At 46.8% G+C, this 14,405-nt stretch overlaps 1 protein-coding gene across 6 annotated transcripts in view; it reads right to left on the bottom strand.

Moving 5' to 3' along the window:
• SPEN (spen family transcriptional repressor) overlaps positions 1-14,405 on the bottom strand; it is a 69,663-nt gene that overhangs the window by 3,458 nt on the left and 51,800 nt on the right. For 3 of the 6 annotated variants that reach the window (XM_037380860.1, XM_037380862.1, XM_037380865.1), the window contains 4 exons: positions 13,763-13,876; positions 12,457-12,570; positions 10,679-10,779; positions 311-8,246 (listed from right to left, as the gene is read on the bottom strand). In XM_037380860.1, the coding sequence (XP_037236757.1) occupies positions 311-8,246; positions 10,679-10,779; positions 12,457-12,570; positions 13,763-13,876 (8,265 nt within the window). The remainder of the gene's footprint in view (positions 1-310; positions 8,247-10,678; positions 10,780-12,456; positions 12,571-13,762; positions 13,877-14,405) is intronic. The other 3 variants (XM_037380861.1, XM_037380863.1, XM_037380864.1) reach the window with 3 other exon arrangements.

Below are 14,405 nucleotides of genomic sequence, written 5' to 3'. Positions count from 1 at the left end.
CTGACAGTTCTCCCCCCCGACACCTCTATGTCTAGAAACCCGTAGGCAGCTTCACACCTTCTGGTTTGCGTCCTAGAGTAGTTAACGAAACAGGTTACTTTAGCTTCCTCTAATGCCGAGCAGCATTCCAACCCCATTTCCCAAACAAAAATACCTCTTCTTGTGCTATGAACTTAAGTAGGGCTTGGAGACTAACCACAGAGCGCTACACTCAGCTCCTGTGGCCACGCAGAGCCGCGCCAGGGTTGCAATTAGCTTGAAGCGCTCCAGATTTCAGGTAGAAGGAGGAAAAAAGGGTTTTATTTCTCACCTGAGATGGGGTCATGCTCCGGGAAGGCAGCCCGATCGGTGAGGCACCCGGGAACTGAGGATGCCCGAGCTGTGCCGCTGTATGGTAATTCCTCATGTCGCCATACACAGACCGATAATCATGAAAGGAGCTCCCCGTGGGGTGCATGATCTGTACCCCATGCGGCACCACCACCGGCTGCGTCAAAGGCAGTCCAGGCAGCTGGCTGCTGGAGGGGACGCTGAGGAGCCGGGGCTCGCTGTGAGGAGAGTGTGCCATCTTGCCTTCAGAGGATTTTGGCGTCTCTTTTCCCGGCTGCGGGGTCTTACTGACGGGGGGAGTTTTCACAGCCCCTTCAGGAGTTCGGGATTGTCTCGTTTCCGAGTGGTGCTCGCCCACAGTGGCCATGTGCGGGTGCATCATCATCCTCACATCCCGGGGGACGTTGTACTGGTCGAGCCTGATGCTCGTGGGGTGCATGCGGTAATCCGGCTGCATCACCAGCACGTCGGACTGAACGGAGGCTGGTCCTCGGCACACCGTGGTGTGGTGGTAGTGCATCTCCTCCTCAGGGGGATGCTGAGAAGACAGAGGAGGCATCACTATGTCTCGTATCGGAGCTGGCTGGGGCGTGCTGGATCGCTGAGGTTTGATCTCTATCTGGGGTTGCAGAGCAGCTCTGGGGGAGTGGAGCGCTTCCGGGCGGATGCCGTAAGGGATGCCGGAGAGAGGAGGGGTGTTCATCCTCACCTCGCCTTGGGACAGATGGCCCAGGGACACAGTCTGCGTTACGCTGTGAGGGGGCATGATAACAGATTGCTCGGGATGCATGCTGGATATGTACTGAGGAACGGGAATTCCAGGCGCCAGCATGACTGGGGTACTGCTCGATAAAGCCGGAGACGAGGTACTGCCGGGGTGACAAGCCCGGGGGAATGGCGACGGTGAGTGCCCGCTAGTACGCGGCGAGTGCGGCTCCTGTTTGGTGACCCCCAAGTGGGAAATAGCCCGGTCAGTTGGGGTGCTGGGTCCCGAGCTGACGTGGTTTGCTTCTGGATGCATTTTCCCAGAGAGGGAAGGGTGGTGAGGACTGACTCCAGGACTCAAGTTGGAGGGTTGCAGAGCCTTGGTCTCCACTTTCAGAGCAGCTGGATCAGACAGTTTTTTGTTCACAACCATCTGGTTATGGACGAGTACAGGTGGAGTGTTTACAGTCTGTGTGAGGACTTTACCAGGCTGAGACGCCGGAGTCTGGACAGAAAGGTGGGACGAGTCGGACTTCTCCAGTGCTGTGCGCTCTTGTTTCACGGAGGAGATGACAGGCGACGTATTATAAGGCTGTGTTCCTAGTACCAAAGAAGAATGGGTGGAAACAGTCCCGTAGCCCGCTGAGGTCTGGGAGCCTTTCGGCGTTGGCTGAGATGGTGTGATAGGTTCCTGTTTAATCTGAGACTTGGATACAGACTGCTGAAACTCTATGTCGACAGCACTGGCTGGGGGAATCTGGCTGATCTTGGCACTAATTCGCTGAGGGCCTTCTGTCTTCTGTCCCGAGTAACTCAGCAGCACTACACCTTCTGAGGTGTTCACCCGTAGCCCCGGACTGGACCCAGTCTCTACTGGCCTCTCCTCGATAATAGACATGGATCCCGGATGAAACCTACTGTTATCATTCGTGCTTGACCTCTGCTTAAATTTTGGCGAGGGGGCATTGACGAGACATGTCTGGGTTTGGGGAGCTTGCTTCACCAAGGTGATCCTCGGAGCCTCCTCCAGATCCACGCTGTGGGGCATCCTGCTTATAACAGAAGTGGCTTTGGGAGCAATCACAGTACTTATCTTTTCCTTCTCACTGAACACCGGTGCTTCTCCCACCGGTGGGTCCAAGGCGTTGGTGACGGGGACTGCTGGTTTCTCCTCCGAAACCGGCTTTATGGCCTCTACCGCGGGGTGGAGGGGTGCCTCCTCCAAACAAGGCGCGCTCACCGGCTCAGCGTGCGTCGTCGTCACGTGCGTGGAGGTTATGCTTGTCGCCGAGACATACTTGGGCTCCATGAGTATCTTCCGCAAAGTGCTGGAGTTTGTATCGATATCCGACGCCTTCGTGTCCGGTGGGAGAGCGGGAGGCGGTGTGGAACGGGCACGGGGTTCCTCGTGCCTTACCATCCACTCCGGCACCTTGGCAGTGCCGGAGTGAAGGGGGACGATCGCGGCGGGCACCGGCGTGGGCAGCTTGGCTGCCGGCGCTGCCGAAGGGACAGCAGGAAGGGCTGCGTTTGGGGCACTCGGTGGTGTGATGGGCGCGTTCTCCATGGGCGAACGTATCTTGAACGCGCTCTGACTCCCCTCATCCAGGGGAAGCGGTGGGGCGGCCAGGTCCAGAGGAGCTGGAGCAGGGGCTTTCGGAGAGGTGCTGCTCTCAGCGACAGCTTCATGCGCAGCCACGTCAGTGGCTGCAGCCTTGTTGGTGTCGGCAGCACTTGGCTCCACAGACGCCTGAGCCGCAGGTTTAGTTTGCTTTTCCTCCTTCAAGGCTTCTTCGGGTTTTGTCTTTACTTCGTTGGCGGGGGGCGATTTGCTCTGCACCCTCTCTGGCTCAAAGGTGTTGACTTCAGCGGCGTCACCCTTTCTGCCTGTGCTCCTTTTGCGTCTCTGCCGCGTGGTTTTCTGACGACCCTTTTCTTTCCGAGAAACTTCAGCCTCCTGCAAGGTCTCAGCCTCCTGTGCAGAGTTGGAAGATTCGCTGAAGCTGACTTCAGCCTCCTTGCTCTCCGTCTCCACCGCTGACGGGGCAGAGCTGGGAACCGGCTGCACCGCAGGCTCGACGGCAGCCTCCGTTTCTAGGATGTTATTCACTGCCTGATCCGTCTCAGGCTCCATCTCCTCCCGAGGTGACGGTAACACCAAGGGCTCTGTGGGGATTTCAGTTTCTGATTCAGCAGGATACGTTGGGGGTGCAGGAAAGCTTTCTGTCTCCCCAGAAATATCGTTGATGATGGAGCCGATGGCTGCTGCCAGCTCCGTTTCACTGGCCTGATGGGCGGGCTTGTCTCCCTCTTCCTCCTGACGAACTTCAGGCACGTCCGCTGTCGGCTCTTTGTAGGCAGCAATTGACGGAGGAGTTTCGGTGAGTTTTGCAATATTCTCCACGGCCTGCTCAAGCTCAATCTGTTTTGCTAACTGGGCAGCTTCAGGGGACTGCTTTGGTTCCCGCACCACCTCTTTTTCTGTCTCTGGGAACGAATCTTCTACCTCATTCTTAGCAAAATGGGGTGGCAAGATGTCTTCTTTTGGGGGGCTCTTCATTTTGGCTGGTGACACTGCCACTGGCTCTGCCTCCTCCTCGGTTGGCCGCAAGGCGCCCTTGACTTCATCCACATTGAGGCGTATTTCTACATTTTTGAGACAAACAGATGCTTTATCTACGACAGTTTTGGTATTTTTATACCTTCCCCTTTTGGATTTCGTAACCTTTTCTGGCACCGGCTTTTTCTCAATGATCTCAACTGCGGGGATTTCTAGCTGGTTTTTCTCTGCATCCAGTTCTTTCCTATCACGTTTCTGCTCGCTCGCTGCTGGCTCTTTCTCAGCCGCTTTTGCTTTATTGCTATTGTCACCGACGCTTGATTCCTGACCAATTCTTTCAGCAGCATCTTCAGATTCAGCCGAGGTATCGCCTTTTGGTTCGTTTTTCCCTTTCTTCCCCTGCTGGCTGCCAGCAGCTGATGAGTGACTGTGTGTTAGCTTCTGGGATCTAGGAGACCTCCAACCTTCTGCAGGCTTAGGAGCTTCCACAGCATCTTTCGTTTCAGCCTCCTCAGCCTCTTGCTGTACCGGTTCTGTCTTTATGGGAGAGATGTCCTCCTCTGGCTTACGGCGGGTTTTCGGAGGTCTTCCCCTCCTCGGGGTCGTAGGAACAGTTGTCACCGTTTCCTGCGGTTCCTTTTCCCCTCTCTTCCTGGTGGATCTGGTGAACTCCACGGAGTCCTTCACCGGAGATGGGCCCTCATTGTCCCCCGTGGTAGCATAGACTGACCGGACGTTTCTGCGCCTGGTCCGACCTATTGGCAAGCTCGGCTCCACATTTTCTGGCTCGGCAGCAGAACTAGGGGATTTAGCAGCATTCCTCGAAACCTTCTCCGCCTCCACCTTCAATTCAGAAAGCTTCTGCGTCTCTCCACGAGGAGAGCTTGACCTTTTGAGTTTTTCACGGTCAATTCTTTCGCTCTTCCTCGTGACAGGCTTTTCTGTGACATTGGCTGCAGCCGACTGCACGGGAGTTTTGGAGCGTTTACTTTTGTAGGACTTTTTATCTTTTACAACAACTGGAGGTTCGACTTCCATATCATTGTCAGAAACGGGCGGCAGGACCTCAGCAGCTGCCTCCACCTTTTGACTTGCACTGGCATCAGCGTTGCCAGACGGCAGAGGATTTTCTTCTTTAGGTTCAGCAGCCTCATCGGACTTCTGAACTAGCTTGGGCGGAGGTGGAATCAACTGGACAGCTTCGGGTTCTGGATCTACACTGTCTGCTTGGGAAAACGAAGCTCCGGGAGTAGGAGGCTTGGTATCCAAGTACGATGGATGCTCTGTTGCCACAGCATCTTCCTCTGGTGCCAGGGCTGTAGCAACAACTTCTTTACTAGCTTCTACGACTGGCGGGGGTTCGGTTTGCTCAGGTGGTTCAATTTTGACAGGAGAAGCAAGTTCAGGAAAAGGTTTTTGTTCCTCTGCTGCAGAAGCAGGTTCAGATGTTTTTTCTTCTTTTACAGAAGCTGCTTCCACCACTACCTTTTCATTCACTACCTTCTCAGAAGCGACTGGCGCTGGTTCCTGCGGCAGGACAGCGACTGAAGAGGGACAGACTACGGAGGAAGTTTTATGTTCTGGTTCTTTACTATCAGGAACCACTTCTGGAGTTTTTGGCCGGTTTTCTTTATCTTCCTGTTTTTCCACTTCTTTTGGTTTCTGATCTTTCTCCTTTTCTTTCTGCTGCATTCGCGTCAGTTCAATAAATCTGCTGTGGAAAAGAACCACCGGTTCTTGCACCAAATCAGCAGCACTATTAGTCCCATCGGAGGAAGACTGTCTCCCATACAATCGACCAGAAATGAAGTCGAGATCGTCATCTTTTCTCTCTAAATGCTGCAGGCGCTTGGAGTCCTGTTCAAAGATTGAACTATGCAAAAACCGAGAAGCAAACAGTTCCTGTCTCTCTTGTTCTTCCTCTTTATGATCTTCTTTCTTATCATCCAGTTTTCCACCTTCTGAATCGGTTCTGATTTTTTTCTTTTTCATGTACCAAGATGGAATAGGTCTCGGAGCCGAGTCAACCTTCTCTTTGTCTTTATTGTTTCTAAAACTAGCAAATCTTGAATCCCAGTCTAGAAAGGACCAGTTTTCTTCTCTAGAGGAAGAGAGAGATTTAGCTCTTTCCAGCAAGGCCTTTGTGTCTGGCGTGATTGTCTTGTCCAACGCAAAAGAGTAAAATTTGTTTCTTTCTAAGGAACTTGACAACCTTTCCTCTCTTTCACGTAACTTCTCTTCTCTGTCCCTTAATAAAAAAGACAACCTGGAACTCTCTAACAAGGATGAGGCTTTTGGGGAGTGGGGCTTGTTTTCACTGTCATCATCTGAATCTGAAGGCACCTCCCCAGGTTCCAGGTCTCGGACAGACCGCTTGCGTATGCTGTCTCTTTTGACGATGCTGCTTGGAAAGCTGATATCAACTCTACCAGGCTCCGGCTTCACTTGTGTTTCCCACCTACTCGAGTCATCTTCAGAACTCAGCACGGATAGTTTTATTTTAGCCATTTCTGCCATCTGCTCCCTTCTGCTGGAATCATAAGGATTAAATTTCAGCGAGTCCTCCCTCACAGTCATGTTGGAGTACGAAAGACCCTTTTCCTCTATTTTAGGTGACTCTTTGGTTTCCTTTAATGGCATTAGCCTTGGAGAATCGAGTGTGTCGTCATCTTCGTGGAAAGGGAAGTGTCTGATGCTAGGGGAACACGACGTCCTTTCGGAGTCTTCACTCACCTGACGAGAACTTCTGTAGTTTCTTTCTCTTTTAGTGCTAATTTCAAAGTCGAACTGGTCAGTCTTTTTCCTTTTACTTGGCGGAGAGTCATCCGTGACGTCTTGTGGAGGTTTTCCCACCTCGTGGACCAAGCTCCGCCTTTCATATTCATCCACATCTTTCTTTGGACTGCCGAACTTCTCAGACTTTGCTATCTCCATTTCCAGCTGCTGTTTTAACCTCCGACTTTGCTCCATTTGTTTCCTGTAGCTTTGCGTGTGGTCGATGTCAATGCCAATCTTCTCTTCCGTATCAGCTGACTGAGGTTTCTCTTGGCCAAGTTTATGGTCAGGTGTGTCTTCAGGAAGACCGGAGTAATTCTTCCTTGTGTCCTCTCTCTCTGTTCCTTGATCGTCCAGTAGCTGTACCTGTTTATGCTGGGGTTTTACCGGGTTCAATTTTTTAGAAGAGAGTTCCTGAACTTCCACTGGTTCGTCAGCTGCCTCCATTAGCCTCGCCTGCAGATCTAGGGTGGGACGCATGCCAATCCCACCAACATTAAGAGTCTCCTGAATTTCTTTGGGACTAGTAACAGGAATAAGTCTTTCCAGTTTGAGTTTTTTAGATTCCCTTTTAAGCATCTCCTTCCTCAGGGGTTTCCTCTCCAATTCTCCTTCCCTTAACATTGTCGCTTCTCTAGACGAAGCTGTCGAATCAAGCTGCTTTTTCAAAACCATGCGTGCATCTTCCTCATCTTGGCTGCTTCTTTTTACTTCCAGTTTTTGCCTGTCAGGCTTCGGATTTGCATCAGCAAAACGTCTTTTACGAGCCTCCAACTTGTCTAAATCTACTGCGTTGGCCCCCTCAGAAGTCTGCTCCGTCTTCAAGTGCTTTTTGGGTTTCAGTTTTCCCTCCTTATCCACCACTTCTACGTGACTGGCAAGGGCTTTCTCTTTTTGTACCTTGGTTCTGACAGGTTCCAGTTTAGACTGCTCAGACTTGGTTTGCTCAGCTTGAGATGCCTGTGTTTTTTGTTCAAGAAGCGGGGCCTTCATAGTGTCATTATCAAGCTTTGCTCTCAGTTTCTCCAAAGCGGGCTGATCAATAACTTTCCCTTCCTTTTCTTTTACTCGGGTCAACACGACACAGGGCATTAGATCCAGGCGGTTTTTAGCTGTCCCTTCTTTGTCACCTCTCTCTTTATTTTGTTTACTGTTGCCTTTCAGTTTTTCAGGGCTAGGCTCTCTCTCATTCTCTTGATCCGTTTCAGAAGACTGAGAGCTGGGGGAATGGATTTTTGCTTTCCGTTTTTGCTTATCCGTTTTCTCCTTTTCTAGTTTTTCTGGCTTTTCCTTTCTCACCAAGCGTTTCTCCTTGTCAACCCTCTCCTGCTCGAAAGCACGCTCCTTCTCTGTTTTTTCGTTTTTTGCATAACGTTCCACACGGGCTTTGTCGAGCTTGTCGTATCGTGGAGGAGACAGAGAGCTGCAGCTGCCGCTGCGATCTGATGACCTGCTGTAAATCCTCCTCTCCGAATCGCTCTGCAGCCTTTCCGACTGCGAGGGAGACGCTCCAGGGCTCTGCGGACGCCTGGAGTGTGTCGGACTCTGGCTCCGTTCAATCGGCCTCCGTTCGTGGTCTCTGTCCCGATCGGATTCAAACCGTTCCCTCTCCCTCTCTCTCTCCCGTTGCCTGTAACTGTACTCCCTTATGTCTTGCTCATACGGATCGCCCCTGTAATCCCTGTACTCGCGTGGGTCGTCGTAGTATCGTGGGTCATAGTAGTCGCCTTGGTAGGGATCCCACTCCGCATAAAACTCTCTGCCTCGAGCTGGGTATTCTCGCCGAGGATCTTCAGGATACGTCCCCGGAGTCCGAACAGTCTCGTAGTAAGTACGATCAGGGGCGTATTCGTAAGATCCTCTTCTTTCATCTCTGCTAAATATAAGAATAAACAGGTCAGTTTTCCTTCTCAACCAATGCACTACACTGTCATGCTCTTTGCTATGTCGGGGAATGATTTTATGATAATTTCTCGATACATGCATAAAGGCAACTGTACACAGCTGCATACAGAGACTTAACAACAAGGAACCAGCACGCAGTGGATGAAATGCTTTGTTAGCTTATCAAATACCATCTGCAGTTAATTGGTCAGTTTGGGACAGCTCTGCCAAGTATCTTTTCACCACACTCGCTGCTTCATTTCTGCCAAATTCAAGTACTGCATTAAGTTCAGGTAAAACCTACACAGCACGTGTGCACCCACACAGGCTGTCACGGTGAAGACCACCCCATCTCAAGAACCTGAAACCTACCTCTGAAAACATGAGTCAAATCACAATTCAAGGCTGGAACCTCTCCATTACTAAGCAGTAAGGTAATAATATTTTTTTAAAAAAATCCTAAACCCTGCAAGTGATCATTTTATTCCAAAATTAGCTCTTTTGTGCATGTGACATGCTGACATTGCCTATCTACAGTAAGATCAAGTCAACAAAAAAACATGAGGTTCTTTCTGATATCAGGTGAATTCATGGGAAGCATTCAGCAAAGTCAGTCAAGCAATTAACATTATTATCTCAGTACCTCCAAACTGCAAAAATAAGCCATTTATACCACTGAACACGCCTTTTTAGCAGAGGGGTGGCACAGAGCTGGCGCTCCAGTTCTCCAGTATTACGGAGTGTTTTGCACACTATTTTACATACATTTATTTGGCTTCACAGTTTATGTTTTATGGTAAAAGCTGACAGCTTCCACCTTTTAAGAAATGTACAAAATTGAAAAAGAACCCAAAGAAACAAAACATGGAAGACAAAACCCTCATTCTGCAAGCAAAGTGGGAAGTCGTGAATGGCAGCTGTGAAGTTAAAAAAAAATCAGTCACGGTTTTTGTTTGGGGTTTTTTGTAGGTTTTTTTTCCTTTGGGTCCTATTCAGTCTGGCTCCAACTATAAGCTAAGATAACCTAGTTAGTGGAGATCTTAGCATCATTGCAAGGGAGCATAAACTGCCAGGAAGAGCTCAGAGGAAGACCAGAACATGCAAAATTACAAGACTCACTGCAGAGCTCACTCAATCACTCTGCGATTCATTACTCCCAAGTATCTCGTAAAGACTATGTGAGCATAGTGACAGAAAACGAAAAACAAGACTAATGTGTACCCAAGTATCACACTGTTCTAGAAATCAGCATTCTACTCAGAATTGTTTCACAGCAAAGACAAGCCCAGCTGACTCCTGTGCATTAGAAGACATCCGATAATGCACTTCTCTTTTCTGAATTTGGTGTAATCAGAGGAAATTATTACCGACTGCTTGCTGGTGTATCACAACATCTGGCATGGACTGGGGAATGCACTCATTTATTTTGATTATGCAAATCCTGATTGCCAATTTCCAAACCCTTCTCACTTTTAAATTTGGTAATTTTGCATATATGTTAGACCAATCCATTTTGCTGCAAAAAACCTCACTGAATTTATCTAGCTCAGAGGTACAATCAGTGTCACACTGGGCTTTTTCATAGGTAAACCAGAACCCCAACAATTAAGCCAGCCTCTGAAGGCAATAAAACATGGATGTTTTATTCAGTCACTGGAGAAAAAGCAGCACAAAATGCAGAGTGTTCCGTGCCAGGCTGCTCTCAGTCAGGGTCTGCAGAGATAAGTGGCCATGCAGGGGGAACAGAAGCCGTTGCAGCATGTGCAAAATGGCCAGACACTGTCATGACAGATGCTGCAGAAGGGCATCAACACAGAACACATTTTTCACGCCAAACAGCGAAAATTGCAGCCTCACTTATATTTTATCAAATTAACAAACTACACTGTTGAAAAGGGGTAGGTCAAAGACCAAATTTTACTCCCAGCTCAACAGATGAGCAGCAGTAGTTTACCAGGCTATATATACATCCATTAACATACATCCTTCTCTTGAGGCTACAGGAAGGCATTACAGATACGCTATTCTTTGCATTCCTAAGAAATGATGAATGACTCACAACTGTGTCCTGGTGACCCATCACAGTAACCGGATACTAAATATACAGATCACACAGATAGCCAAAACCTCCACCTAGGTATGAATTCCAGTAACCGACTGCACTTAGATGTGTGATATCCTGTCTGACTTAACCTGCACAGTTTAAGTCTGACCGCCTAAATTTGTTTAAAAAAAAAAAACCACCAAAAAGGTAAAATACATTAAAAATATGCTAAAATGTTGTTAATAAAACTTTAAAAAGAAGGATAAAGTCAAGAGGAACAGAAGTGTTTGTTGAATGAATTATGCCCTGAAGAAAGTTTAAATTGCACTGAAGACAATGCTGGAAAAGTAAAAAACTGTAATAAAGATATTGACACATGCCTTCTTTCTGCCAGCATTTCATAAAAGTCTCTGATATCTTGACCCGTTTTCTCCATGGAATGATAAAACGCCAACTGACTTTCTCGATTTGCAAAGTCCACCTGAAAAATAAAAGGTAAATGACGTTCAGTGAGAGAAACATCCTATTTTGACAACATTTCACTGCCTGCTGCAGTCTGAAGATGGGAGCAGAACTGAAAATAGGGATGATAATATTTAACAAAACAGTATCAAACGCTTCTCAGGACTGGCCTTACACATCTCGAGGAATCAAGACCTTTCCCTCTCAACTCAGCATAGCTGCGTGGAGCTACGTAACTAGCTCCTTACTGGGGTGTGTTGTAGCTGCCAGACCAGAGGCTTCTGTTCAGTAAACCAGCAGGAAAACTACACCTTATTATCGTGGTACTGACATTTTTAATATTACAACTCCAATTACAGTTGCAAAGTCCCTTTTATCTCAACACAGCACTACAGCAGGTCAGTATTATTAATCTATTTCAGACTCCACATTATATGCCCACGGTTATACACCAAGGCAAGGGCAGGGACGGGGAAGGAACCAAGCCTCCTGAATTACGCCTCCCTATTGTAGCTACTCAAAGAGTTGATTTTTTTAGCCAAGGGTGACAATATTAAGAAGCTAATGGCATAGCTGATTCAAAAAATTAAGGATTAGAATGGATTTCACTATGCATATGCCACATAATGCAGTATTTTTAACATTCTAGTTCCTTTTTTTTTTTTTTTTTTCTTCAATCAGCCTAGATGTTGGTATAACCACAGCAGTGGAGCACAGACATACAAGCATAAGGGTGTTGCTTATTCCAAAGTCACTAAGCAGCAAGACCCACAAACGCAAGATATGAAACTTTTAAATGACCACACATTTTACTGCATATGAAGGCTATTTATATTCAACCACCACACTTAGAAACTACAGTATATCCAAGTCCCAACCACAAGTGTGAAGTTGCTAGGTTAATACACCAGATGACAGATCATGCTTGAAATCATTACCCACTCTTTAGGAGAGAAGAAAGGAGGAGGAGGAAGATAATTCAGGGGGTTGGCTGATATCTCACATCCCCAATTAGTGGAACTGATGGGACAGTCGTAACAGGTATTACCACATTCACCCAAATCCAAGACATCCCTGCAAATGTTAAGTGTTGCTCCTGGAAAAAGTGCTTTCTATCTATTTTTTTAAGCAGTGTGTTTAATTATTATTCTTTAAAATCAGTTACAAGGAAGGAGCTGCCATCACAAGAGCAAACTGCATGCCTGGGTTGCTGTACCCCACAACTATGGTGTGCAAGCCACTGCAAATCACCTTGGCCAGGTCAAGAGCCTGGACATCAGCAGGGAGCAGCTGAAACGCAGCGATGTGTTATCCTGGAGGAACTCACACCCTCAGATTTCACTTTTCTAACATGAAAACACACAAAAGTTTGCCTTGGATTTGGGTAAATGAGGTAGTAACACGGACACCAACACTCAGGAGCTTAGAGAGACAAGTTCAGTGAAACAAATGGCAGAATACTGGAAAAGGCTTTATAAGTAACAGTTCAAGATACCCTAACATCTTGATAAGCCGAGTATAAAAAAAAATATTTAAGCCTTTGATGTGGGGGACATACAGTCCCGCTAAGTATTCCTTTTGTCTGGCAGTCTGCAAATGCCAGCATTTAAGGGGTAAGGCCTAAATACAATTTGTTTCTTTTTTTTTTTCCCCTGTTTGTTATTTTTTGTTTTGTTTTGGAGGTCATTCTGCACACCTTAATTTTATTCCCACCGATTTTCCTCCCCTTGGTCTCTTTTACAGCTGCTTGTGCATATTCAATCTCATTGTAGAGAACCAGGGCCATGCCTTTTAAGCGGTCAAACACCACCTGTAAAAAACAAAAAAACAAAACAAAAACCAAATAAGAGCCTCATCCACAGGACTTAATGTCAGTCCCAACAAAATCCTAAGTCATAAGGATACCAGTAAGGAAATAATTTTTAGCAAGGTAAATTTCCAGGCTTTTCTGATGAGGCATATTGTAATGAAGAGACAATAAAAGGACGCGGGACTGCTTTGAATTGTGGATATTGTGGCTTGAGGTATATTATGCCTTTATTTTGTTTTTCTGTATTTTACTTTTAATTTTTTTCTTTGGTGACAGTTTTGCAGTGTCTCTTTGTTTACTTTTCATTTTTTGAAAAATTTCCAATGTGTTTTAGGGGGGAAAAAAGGTAAAGGGAACATTTAATCCCAAAATGGAAACAGCTTTTGTTATCACAGTCTGCAGTACCACTCGTCAGTTGCTGAACGCCCAATTTCCAAGTATTAGCTTCCTTTAGCAACATAAATTTATTATTCAAGCAACAACAGCTACAATAAAGAATGTCAAAGCTGCAACACAAATCCACAAAAATCCTTTAAGGAGGCAAGACCCTGATCCTGCAAAGATTTACACATATTGCTTAACTTCAAGCACATCAATGTCCAACAGAAATACACAGGACAACTCACATGCTTAAGTTTAAGCACACGCATAAATCACCAGCACCGACCCACAGCGGGGCAGGTAATGCACTCCCACTGTGTGATACAGGTATGTTGCAACACCACTGACTTTCTCTCTTCTTTCATGTACTCGTCAGTGCGACTATCCTAACTGCTTTTAAAAAGTCATTTTTTGGTCTGATGAAAAAAATATAGTTATGTCTAATTATGTAATCAGCATGCATGAGAGTAACTACGTAATTAAGACTGCTGTTCCTCCAATGTTACTGAAATTTTGTTGGGGAGAGACTGTACTGCACAAGAGCGACAAATGGTTTACAATACTCATTATCTCGGCTCATTCAAAGTATTTTTTGTTTTGTTTTGTTTTCAAAACACCAGAAGCGACTGCTCTACGTATCGGATCAACAGGATGCAAGGCTACAGAGCCCTCTCAGCCAAATCACACCCCAGAGAGAATTAATTTCTCTACCTGAGCTATAAAGCCCTGGACAGTCGGGGTTGAAAGGACAGGATGGGAAGAAAGGAAGACAGTAACAACTTCAAACCACACGCCAAAGCCTCCCACCTACCTTTACCACAGGCCCGTATCGGCAGAAATGTCGAGTTAAATACTGATCCGTAACGTTTGTAGAAAGACCATCTAACCACACGCAGTTTGTAGGCATGCTCTTTCCAAAACCCAGCTGAACACAAAAGGGCAAAACTTCCATCAGTACAATTCACAAGTGTTACACTAACTGAATAGAGCATGCCTAATTAAAAGGGTTATTTGAAAAAAGCTAGTCATTTGTACAGATTTTCTAAAATTAGCATCCTGCACAGGTGCAAGCAAGAGAAAAATCAAATAGCAATTAATGAAAATAATTCTGCATGCTTAAACAAATACAGTGTTTGACAACATTTGGTTCTTCTACAATTTGAATGCATCTGAAAAGTGACAGGTTGACAGCTCTAGGGACTGACAGCCTCTGTTTATCATCAGTACCGGTACAGCTTCAGAACACAGCCTTGCCAGATGCGGACCTTCAAGGCCAGGGGATGTCAGCCTCCAGGCCTATTCAATCCTGGGGTTCCTTACTGTGACAGCCAACAAAATGCTGATTAATCCCAGTTATGGTGGTGGTTGAAAGCGTCATGCTCTAATCTGACCTATGCATTAAAAAACAGCTTACTTCCATAAACTATGCTGGTGCAAAATATCCTGTGATGCTC

This window comes from Falco rusticolus, chromosome 3, assembly GCF_015220075.1.
Source record: "Falco rusticolus isolate bFalRus1 chromosome 3, bFalRus1.pri, whole genome shotgun sequence".
NCBI classification, from domain to species: domain Eukaryota; kingdom Metazoa; phylum Chordata; class Aves; order Falconiformes; family Falconidae; genus Falco; species Falco rusticolus.
Note: the sequence above shows the minus strand (reverse complement) of the source record. Positions and strands in the feature narration are given on the sequence as shown.